This window comes from Genypterus blacodes, unplaced genomic scaffold (assembly GCF_046128005.1).
Source record: "Genypterus blacodes isolate CSIRO-AG114 ecotype Tasmania unplaced genomic scaffold, CSIRO-AGI_Gbla_v1 ptg000032l_1, whole genome shotgun sequence".
Taxonomy (NCBI): domain Eukaryota; kingdom Metazoa; phylum Chordata; class Actinopteri; order Ophidiiformes; family Ophidiidae; genus Genypterus; species Genypterus blacodes.
In genome coordinates, this window is record NW_027466845.1 from 703,780 (window position 1) to 714,749 (window position 10,970).

A 10,970-nucleotide genomic window follows, 5' to 3' on the forward strand; every position below is an offset into this window, starting at 1 on the left:
CTGTTACTCCTCCTCACTAAAGCCCGGTACTTCTTCTTCTCTGCTCTCTTGGATGTAAACTAGTAACGCCGTGGTGAAGCCACGCTGAGTCACAATGAGCCGATTCTTCTTTGTGGGTCTGTGGGTGTTTGGAATCCTCGCCTCTCTTCTCCTCTCGCTCATGGATTTTATTAGCGTTAATGGACGACTCCTACACAACTTCTGCTGTCCTGTACTCTGGTCCAAAACGGGCGCTGACCCAATTACCTGCAGCCTCCGTCGTGTGTGTGTGTGTGTGTGTGTGTGTGTGTGTGTGTGTGTGTGTGTGTGTGTGTGTGTGTGTGTGTGTGTGTGTGTGTGTGTGTGTGTGTGTGTGTGTGTGTGTGTGTGTGTGTGTGTGTGTGTGTGTGTGTGTGTGTGTGTGTGTGTGTGTGTGTGTGTGTGTGTGTGTGTGTGTGTGAGAGAGAGAGAGAACTGGTTGGGCCTTGGTGGAGGTATGATCTGCCCTGGTTTGTTCCGTCTGAGCCGTTGTTTGCAGTTTTACTCTTTCCTCTGGCCAACCTTGGCTCAGTTTCCCTCTTTGATGAAGACTATTGATCGGTTTGCCTTCATGCTTGCCGGTCTGCAGCTCTAAGCTATCAGAGGAAACCACCTCGTCTCCTTCTTCAGCTCCACCTCTCTGCTTCAGACCGTCTTAATTAATTTCTGGCCAATTTCACATCATGTTAGCGCTGGAACCTCTGCCAGCTCTATAAATAGTTCCCGCTGCTGCCCCGTACACACAGGCTGCACAGCTGTATCTCACTGTATTTACATGTTTAAGGCCCCACAGAATGGCTGTGAGGGGGGAAACGACATCTGCAGAGCTGTTAAACTTTATCTTTATACATATAAGAATGCAAAGGCCAACACGTGAGCTAAGCTATAAACCTGGGAGCGTTCCTGCTCTAATGTCTCTGTGTCCTTCTCGTGTCCTCCCTCCTTCCCTCCTCGCTCCTCTGACATTATTGTCTTTGTGTCTCTTCCACTCGCTTATGAATAAAATAAGAAACAAACTGCGGTGCTGCTTGCAGATGAAGAGGAGGAAGAGGAGGAGGAGGGAGAGGAGCGACGTAAGGCAGAGAAACGGGGTCAGCCTCTCTTTATGTAACGTCTTCACAGGGAGCCGGAGCACATGCAGCAGCAGAGGAGGAGGCTCGGGCTCCTCGCTCGATCTGCGGCCGCTTCACATGCAAAGACCCCCCACAGGGTCTGTCCTTAAAGGGGGGACAGGGAGGGGAGAGGGACAGGGAGGGAGGGGGACAACAACAACAACCACAGAGAGGCCTGTTCATCTGTGGTCCCATCTGTTGATGATCCCAGGCACGGAGGAGGACAAGCACTTAGAAAGAGGGAGGCAGGGCAAATGTGCAGTATGGGAAAGCGTATGAACACACACACATGCGTACACTCACACACACACACATGCATACACTCGCACACACCCCCACTCTCGCTCCACCGTCCTCTCAGATGCAGCTAAAGAACAAGCGGCACATAGACGGTTGTGAATAACTGGTGTGCACTCAGGCCATCACTGCACACACACGCACATCATTATGTCCTCCTCGTCCTCTTCAGTCCCCGAGCGTGTTGACGGGGGCCGAGTGGACTCTGACGGGTCAGAACAGGACCCGGCCTCCTACATCAGGCTCATGTTTGTCCCTGTAACTCTGGATCCTCTTTGATTTGGACTGAATCTGTCTGATTCTACGTTGATCTTTGAGTTTACAGAGACTTTATATCTGAATTAAGACATTTAAACACAGACATGTTTAATTCTGTTGTCTCCAGATCCAAAGTCATGGGCAAAAAGTTTGCTGTTGTCATAGCGCCACCATCTGGTTGATTTGATCTTTTTTGCATGAGTAGTGAAGGCACATGTTCACTTAGTTTGCTTCAGTTGTGGGAGTCCAGAGATGTAAATGTTGCTTTAAGAGTCGTGGTTCAAATGTCTGAGGCTGGTTACTACAGCGCCACCATCGGGTCGGTCGGTACCAAAATAAAATGGGTTCTTCCTTCTCCCTTGATTTCCTAGTTCCACTTCCCAGTCTCTTTCTTCTTAATAGTAAAGAACGTTTATCTTTTGGTTTCTTTATGAAGCCACAGAGCTTTGATGATGTGAATGTGTGTGTGTGTGTGTGTGTGTGTGTGTGACGACAACAACACTCACACCTGCATGTATCATTTAGTTGCTGTGTGTTCAAGCTGCTGTATTCTGATGTTTCCTTGTCATCTCTGTGTTCAGAGCTCTGTGGGTCACACTGGAAGCTGCAGGACCAAACTATCTGAAGATCCATTAGTCAACAAAATGCCTGAAGAGACTCTTCACTCCTGCAGGTAACATTTCACCGCCTGTTGTCTCCTTCCTGCTGTGACTTACACAGCGCCCCCTCCCTGTATGGACGGTGTGTTTACCTGCTGTGTCTCTGCTCCTCCTCAGCCTCTGAATCATGGGGAATGTGGAGAGCCAGCACGGGGACCATGCCCTCTACAGCAACGAACGTGGCTATCTGTCACGCAAGCACATGTCTCGCTCTCTCCGCATCTCCAACAAGCAGTCCAGACGCTCTCGACATGCTTCCTCAGGGAAAATAGAGCACAGGAACTCAGAGACCAGCACACGCTCCAGCAGCACCCCCAGCATCCCTCAGTCCCTGGCTGATAATGGCCTGGAGCCCTTCAATGAGACAAATATCCTCCCCGACTTTGGGAGCCCCATCTGGGTGGACCGCGTGGCCATGAACCTGCGGCCCATGTCCTTCCACAACGACCTGCCCCCCCACCCCTCTGTGCACACGGACACCATGCGTATAACTCTGCCCCGCCCCACGGCCGAGGAGGCGCAGGACGGAGAGGTGACGTACCTCCAGAAAGCCCGAGACGGCACCAAGGAGTCCGTCAGCTTCAAGAAGAAGAGGTCAAAGTCTGCAGACATGTGGCGGGAGGACAGCCTGGAGTTCTCCATGTCCGACCTCAGTCAGGAGCACCTGACCAGCACGGAGGAGATCATCGACCCGGCCCACGGCAGAGCCTTCGCTCGCTACGACGGCCACCTCCAGTCCAGCCCCAAGGAAGAGAAGGCGCTGGACCCCGCCGACCGGGCCAACTCCCTGGACCAGCTGTACCAGAAGAGCCCTCCGGCCCGCAGGCAACCTCACGGCCGCTACGCCAAGTGGCAGGACGCCGGCAAGGCCGCCAGGCAGGGCGAGGACGAGAAGATGATCTCCCCGCCTGAGGAGGAAGGGAACAACTACGGCGCCTTCACGCTGCCCTGCCGCCGCTCCCACTGCCTGTCTGAGGGGCAGGGCAGCCTCCAGGCCGCCATGTGTGCAAGCATGCAGGGCCGGAGAGCACAGACCATCCAGGTAACACACACACACAATCATGACATCACTCACAGGTCACACACAGAATCATGAGATTCTGAGGTTGTATGCATGTTTGGTGTGTGTGTGTTATTGTAGTTACACTATGGTTGTAGACATGAGGCAGTAGTCTGGGTGCTTCATGTTTGATGGAGCTGATGAAGGCCATCATGCTGTTTATCCTCAGATCTGTTATTCAGTCTAAATAAAGCAGATTTAAAGTGGAGAGATGAGTTAAAGCTGCACAGATTCAGCCGACTTCTCTATTCCAACATTGAGGTCTCATCTGTGTGATCTGTGTCTGTACTAGGTTCATGTGTCACTCAGAGCTCGTGTGTGTGTGTGTGTGTGTGTGTGTGTGTGTGTGTGTGTGTGTGTGTGTGTGTGTGTGTGTGTGTGTGTGTGTGTGTGTGTGTGTGTGTGTGTGTGTGTGTGTGTGTGTGTGTGTGTGTGTGTGTGTGTGTGTGTGTGTGTGTGTGTGTGTGTGTGTGTGTGTGTGTGTGTGTGTGTGTGTGTGTGTGTGTGTGTGTGTGTGTGTGTGTGTGTGTGTGTGTGTGTGTGTGTGTCTGCTCAGAGTGTGTCAGGAGGGTAGAATCAAAAGCTGGACAGAATCTTAATGTCGTTCAGTTACATCACCTTCCCTAACGCTGACCCCCCCCCCCCCCCTCCCTGGGCTCCTCTCACACAGTAGATAATAAGCTGCAGGAACAGATTAAGAGCAGAGGGAGAACGCCGGCCTGTGCCAGGGAAGCGATGTGTCGTTTCCCCGTGAAACTGTTGTTTTCCTGCTGCTCTGATGGGAGGAGGGGGGGGGAGCTTAAAGTCACTCCCCCTTTTGAAATGCCTCCGTCCCTTTGTTATGATAATGAGGTGAGGCCTGTGCGGGCGTGTAACAGTAAAGCGTGTGTGTGTGTGTGTGTCAGCACGGGTGAATGGAGCTCTGGAGCGTAGCATGATTGGGTCATGTGACCAGATGGAGATACTGAGGTCGCTGGGACCCCCTTCATCTCCCAGGAGCCCTTGGCCGTGTAGGAGGGGGGGTCAGACCCCGCGGTGCCACAGGCAGGGCAGGCTGCGCTCACACACACTCTGAGTTACTGCATCTGAGCAGAGCGACCTATAGACGCTCTGCTCAGAGACATGTTGGCTGTAGAGGCGCGGCTCTGTCCCTCGTGTCCTCGGGGACGGCGTGGTCTCTGCTCAGCGTAGCTCTTGTTGTTGCGATGAAGAAGCTGTGGTCAACATGCCGTCTCACCTGTCTTGTTTTCCCGCCGCGCTGCAGGACGTCACGGCCGGCGAGGGCAGCGAGTACGAGGACAGCGGCATCGACGGGGTGACGGTGGAAGTGGAGCACCAGTCTCGCCGCTACAAGACCATGTCGGCCTCCTTCTCCGTGTGCTCGGCGGCCGGCAGGAGCCTGTTCGCCGGCAGCGACAGCGGCAGCAGCAGCGGGGGCGCGGCCAGCGAGGGCGTGCAGGGCGTCTACGAGAACTTCAGGCAGGAGTTGGAGATGAGCTCCTGCCAGACAGAGAGTTTGGAGGAGGCGGGGTCGGCGCTGAGCGACGAGCAGAGCACCGTGAGCTCCGCCTACCAGTCTGACGTGCTGCTCAGCGTGGCACAGGGGATGGTGCGCAAGGCCGGGAGGCTCGCCGTCAAGAACTTCCTGGTCCATAAGAAGAACAAGAAGGTGGAGTCGGCCACCAGGCGCAAGTGGAAGAGTTACTGGGTCTCACTCAAAGGTTCATACGTTCATTCACTCACACTCATGAACATTACACAGCAAACAGCTCAGGATGAATGATTAAGAGACCTGACTGCACTTCAGATTGAATCAGTGAGGATGATGATGATGATGCTGCCTCCCTCCTCCGTAAGTCGGCCATGCTGCACTTCTTAGTGTTGGCCACTGGAGAGCAGAGTGAAATTGCTTTAGTAAATCTGCTTTTTCTCTAAGTCATGATCGTCTTTAATTCACTGCAGATAGACACACCCACACACACACACACACTGACGCTCTTCATCTTGGCTTCTCAGGTTGCACTCTGTTCTTCTACGAGACCGACGGGCGCTCGGGCATCGACCACAACAGCATTGCCAAGCACGCCATCTGGGCAGAGAACAGCATCGTCCAGGCCGTCCCCGAGCATCCCAAGAAGGACTTTGTCTTCTGCCTCAGTAACTCTCTGGGGGACGCCTTCCTCTTCCAGGTACTTTCATCACTCTCTTCTTCTCCTTTTCTACACTTTAACTCTCCTCTTTAATGAGTTTCTCCCCTCAGACGGGTTCAGACTCCTCCCCCCTTGTGTTCTGTGACCTCTGACCCTCTGTCCCTCCTCGCTCAGACCTGCAGCCAGACGGAGCTGGAGAACTGGATCACCGCCATCCACTCGGCGTGCGCCACCGCCGTCGCCCGGCAACACCACCGAGACGACACGGTGCGCCTGCTGCGCGCCGAGATCAAGAAGCTGGAGCAGAAGATCGACATGGACGAGAAGATGAAGAAGATGGGAGACATGCAGCTGTCTGCCGTCACCGACACCAAGAAGAGGAAGACCATCCTGGATCAGGTGAAGGCTTTATGCACACACACACACATACACACTCTGTCTCTCTCTCTCTCTCTTTCTGTCTCTCTCTCTCTCTTTCTGTCTCTCTCTCTCTTTCTGTCTCTCTCCCTCTCTGTGTGTGTGTCTCTCTCTCCCTGTCTCTCCCGCTCCCTGTCTCTCTCTCTCCCTCTCCCTGTGTGTCTCTCTCTGTCTCTGTCTCTCTCTGTCTCTCTGTCTCTGTCTCTGTCTCTGTCTCTCTCTGTCTCTCTGTCTCTGTCTCTGTATGTCTCTCTGTCTCTCTGTCTCTCTCTCTCTCTCTCTCTCTGTCTGTCTCTCTCTCTCTCTGTCTCTCTCTGTCTCTGTCTCTGTCTCTGTCTCTCTCTCTCTCTCTCTCTCTCTCTCTCTCTCTCTCTCTCTCTCTGTGTGTGTGTGTGTAAATAGTGAGGATTTCCTGCTTTTCTCTGCAAACCAGTAGTGAAGTCTTTCAAAGTGCCTCTCCTTCCTCCCTCCTCTCCCTCCCTGACCCGTTCAGAGTCCAGGCTGACCCTCACACTCGCCTGAGGACCAGACAGTACCCGTCTCGTCCTCTGAGCTCTGTCTGTTCCCCAGCTGTGAGCTCAGACGTGATGTTAGCTCGTCTTAATCACAGACATCGTGTGCAAACATTTCAGCATCCGCAACTTCTTCACATGTTAAAAACATGAGGGGAGCGATTAAGAGATTAAATAACCGATCCTGTAACATCGCCCGCTGGAGGCTGCTGACGCTACACACCTCTTGGCAAACGCTCTGCTTGTTTGTGTGTGTGTTTGCGTTTTTAAAGCTGTCATGCACTTGGCACCGCTCGATCCGTTTGCCATTTCCTCAATTGATTGCAAAGCTCATATTGTGTTTTGATAGGTGTGTTTACAGAGAGGGGAGATCAGATGGCCTTTGTGCCGTCCGTTAGGTAGAGCCGGGCCGGGCCGCACGGTTTGGCAGCGTCGGGTTTCACATTGTGCCCGGCTGAATGGAAACCTGCCCGCTACCTCGGAAAGCTGAAACGTTCCCAGCCTTCCGTCCGCCAGCGGAATGTGGGCTTTTGTTTCATCCTGGTCTCTGGGCTACTTGGCAGCCGGGCGCAGTCTTCCAGCGTGGCACCGGTCGCCAACTCCAAAGACCAGGACAGGGCTGTGACCAGGAGGGGGAGGAGGGGGAGGAGGGGGGCGACGACGACGGCTCAGTGAATAATGACAATGTGCTGCTCCACTGCCCCAGTAAACATCAGAGCGTCAGGCTGGGAGTTCAGGCTGGCAGCGGCCGGAGCGAGCTGGTAACAGTTTCTGGGAGATGGGAGGAAGAAGAATCTCCAAAATGTCTCAAACTCGTGAAAACTATCAGCTGACTGGACGTGTTGTTGTTGTTGTGTTCTCACTCTGCAGATCTTCCTGTGGGAGCAGAACCTGGAGCAGTTTCACATGGACCTGTTCCGCTTCAGGTGCTACCTGGCCAGCCTGCAGGGCGGCGAGCTGCCCAACCCCAAACGCCTGCTGGCCTTCGCCTCCCGCCCCACCAAGCTGGCAATGGGCCGGCTGGGCATCTTCTCCGTCTCCTCCTTCCACGCTTTGGTATTTATCCCTCCTTTTTGTTTCCCCTTGTCTCCTTAAATGTCCTCCATTCTTCTGTTATCATGATGGAGTTTGGTTGAGGTCAGGACGGTAACCATGGCTCCCAGAACTAAAGTATAAAGTTTTCCTTGTTGGAGGTATGTTGGCTGCACTCCACATCTAAAAGCGGTCGTCGGCACAGGAGAGCATTATGTTCGATTTCTCTGCTGTTTTTAGAGAAGTGTCAGGAGATCAGTGAGGTCCTATTTTCTCTCCCTCTGTCTCTCTCTCTCTCTCTCCCTGTGTGTCTCTCTCTCTCTCCCTCTCTCTCTCTCTCCCCCTGTCTCTCTCTCTCTCCATCTCCATCCACCGACGCAGCGCAGCAGAGGAGGTGGTTGTTGAGATCACAGGGTGGGCTGCCGAACAAAAGAGACACTTTCTATCAGCTCTCTGCTCGGCTCCGTTTGGGTTCCACTCCTCTCTAATTTACTCATCTCCCCTCCTCCCCTGAGCGTCTGTATCAGCACTCTGTCCCAAAGAGCTGTGAGAGGGTGACGGAACCACAAAAGCGGCAGAACAATTGTATATGATGAGGGGGGGGGGGGGGGGGGGGACAGGAGGGGGCCCTTCCTGTCTCTATGCACGGCACTGTGTCTCTGTTTCACTGCTGCGTGTTTTTAAAGAGCGTTTACAAGCGACTCTACTTCCAGAGGAGCCAGAAATGCCACTTTGTGTGAGCGTCTGAATGCATCTGCTGCCGGTGTGTGAATGGGACGTGACGGCTCCGTGTCTGCAGCTTCACTCTCCATCACACACACACACACACACACACACTCACGGGCCTGCGTGAAGCCTCTCGCTCTTTAACTCAACCAGGCGTGCGACTCAGGAACGCATTCTTTATGGATGCAGCAGCAGCAGCCTGACAAGCGGCAGATGCCTCTTCATCAGCTGACGAAGAAGACGATGACCTGTTTTCCCTTTCTAACGCTGCTTACTATACGTTTACATCACACACACACACACACACACACAGACACACACAGACACACACACACACACACACAAGCCTGTGTCTCCTTAAAGGGACAGTGTGTTACCTTATTGAAATGGTGTGTAGTTGTAGAGAGCAAAATGTAAGCTTGACACCTGGAGGAGACTTAGAATGACATGTTTTCACTCTGTGTGCACATTAGTGCTGCAGCAAAGAAGGGATTAAAGTTTCTAAATCTATAAATAAATGTCCACTTCTTTCCCTTTTACCGTCTCTTTGTTTGTGAGCGCCACATAAATGAAATCAGATTTGATGAAGAGCTCCCCGCCATAAATTAGCATAATAGAATGTGACAGGAGCTGAACGTGCTGGTGTGTGATTCCCTGACTGAGCTCTGTTGTTGTTGTTGTTGTAGGTGGCGGCTCGCACAGAGAGCGGCGTGCGGCGGCGAGCTCAGGCCATGTCCCGCTCCTCCACCAAGCGTAAGAGCAGGTTCTCCTCCCTGTGGGGTCTGGACACCACCTCAAAGAAGAAGACTAAAGCCCACCCTAGCATCAACCAGGTCTGCAAGCTCCCTCTTTCACTAACTAAAAGGACGGCTGACGCACACACAGACTCAAACCGCCGTCATACACGCATACCAACACGCCTTCCTCCTCTGTTAACCTGCAGGTCTTCGCTGATGGTGAGGAGCCAATTAAGAAGCCTGCAGACGGCGTGTATGAGGATCCAGACAGCAGACGCATGGTAAGGAGCTGTCGTGTATTCTCTCAGTCTGGCCCCAGTTGACGGTGAAGAGGGGGGAAACTTATTCAGCCAGAATAAAGCGAGTCCTCTTTGTATCCTGATGAAGCAGCATGATGGAGACTCAGCCTCATTAGGGAGCGCTTCTTCTCCCCCTCCTACAGTAAATGTAAAGTAATGAGCTTCAATCCTTGGAGAATCTATTGCAGTCGCTCTCTTGGTGCATCGTTGCAGCGATTCTGGTGTCCTGAGATGCTTAAACTCTATTCTCCGTGTGTGTGTGTGTGTGTGTGTGTGTGTGTGTTAATAGAAAGGTGATGAGCGTGTGGTGAAGAGCCTCCCTCGCCCCAGCACAGAGAGCGACCTGTGGGTGCCCGACCACCTCACGCCCTCCTGGGTCTGTCTGCCTAACGACCAGCCGGTGCTCACCATCATCCAGCCCGGGGAGTCGGCGCTGTGCGTGCTGGAGACCATCTGCAAGGTGACGTGACCTCCGCATGACCTCCACCTGACACAGATCACACAGCTCAGGTTACCATGAATGAGACAAACACACACAGGGAGTCGGAGGAGGAGAGTGTGTGGCACAATGAAACAGAACTTAACTGGATGTGGGTGTAGTTGTGGGACAGGTTAGGGTTAGGATGCACTTTGATCCTTTGAAGGCATTTGACTGAATACATAACCTGTAAAGAGACCATGAGATGTTTGACTGATGCCTCCTGCAAACAGAAGATAATAAGTTTCCACCTCTAATCTAACGGACAGAAGCTTCGTCTTGGTCCTCAGCAACATTGAGGTTGATCCACTTTCAGACTGAACTCACCTCCTTCCCTCCTTCTCTCCTTCTCTCTCTCTTTTCCTTTCCTCCCTCAGGCTCACCAGCTCGACCCCACCAAACACTACCTGCGACTCAAATTCCTGATCGAGAGCCAGGTGCAGTTCTACATCCCCAAGCCGGAGGAGGACGTGTGCGACCTGGTACGTCCTTGACTCCTCATCCTCATCTCCTCCCTCCTCACGTCACTCGTCCATAAACATTTAGATTTACGGCGTCACATTCCACTTAAGAGTAATGCGTAGAGTGGTGAAGTCGCCTCGTAAACGACCTCACGCCCTCGTATGCGCCCAGTTTAACGTGCGACACATAGAAGCAGCAGGATCTCAGCAACACCAGGACATTGTTGCATGATTAATGTAATAACTTCGTCTCTGTTTGTCTTCTTCTTCACAGCTTTACAGGGAAATTGAGCTGTGCTCCAAAATAACAAAAGTCATCCAGTTTGACCGAGATGAATCCTGCATGATTGGTTACGGTATGACTCAGTGTGACTCTTCCACACGCTAGATGTGCTCATGTTGACATAATTAGCTCTCCTGTGAAGAAGCTGTTGTTGTTGTTTTAACCTTCTTACCTGCTGCGTTTCCGTTGTCTCGGCCCCATCGGTGCTGATGCCGCTCTTATGTAACCGCCCTCCTCTCTCTCCCTCTCCCTTCCTCTCCCACTCTTCCTCTGCGTCTGCTGTCCTCCTCCAGGTTTCTCCATCTCCGTGGTGGAAGAGGACGGAGTGCAGCAGCTCTACATCACCGACGTGAAGGCGGGCGGATTAGCCTTCGCCAAAGGTTCATGACCCTTCGTTTCCTTCAAAGGCATTTCATCTCCGTCTGTGGAATAATTGGATACGGTTCAGAATCTGCGGCGCTGCTCTCTATT

The 10,970-nt window shown here is 52.9% G+C and overlaps 1 protein-coding gene across 2 annotated transcripts in view; it reads left to right on the plus strand.

Annotated features, from left to right (window-relative positions):
- LOC142995388 (rho guanine nucleotide exchange factor TIAM1-like) overlaps positions 1-10,970 on the plus strand; it is a 41,850-nt gene that overhangs the window by 17,125 nt on the left and 13,755 nt on the right. For both annotated transcript variants that reach the window (XM_076146410.1, XM_076146411.1), the window contains exons 2-13: positions 2,267-2,358; positions 2,462-3,386; positions 4,669-5,125; positions 5,421-5,593; positions 5,729-5,953; positions 7,354-7,539; positions 8,928-9,074; positions 9,185-9,259; positions 9,567-9,737; positions 10,133-10,237; positions 10,491-10,572; positions 10,793-10,879. In XM_076146410.1, the coding sequence (XP_076002525.1) occupies positions 2,472-3,386; positions 4,669-5,125; positions 5,421-5,593; positions 5,729-5,953; positions 7,354-7,539; positions 8,928-9,074; positions 9,185-9,259; positions 9,567-9,737; positions 10,133-10,237; positions 10,491-10,572; positions 10,793-10,879 (2,623 nt within the window). In that variant the 5' untranslated portion in view covers positions 2,267-2,358; positions 2,462-2,471. The remainder of the gene's footprint in view (positions 1-2,266; positions 2,359-2,461; positions 3,387-4,668; positions 5,126-5,420; positions 5,594-5,728; positions 5,954-7,353; positions 7,540-8,927; positions 9,075-9,184; positions 9,260-9,566; positions 9,738-10,132; positions 10,238-10,490; positions 10,573-10,792; positions 10,880-10,970) is intronic.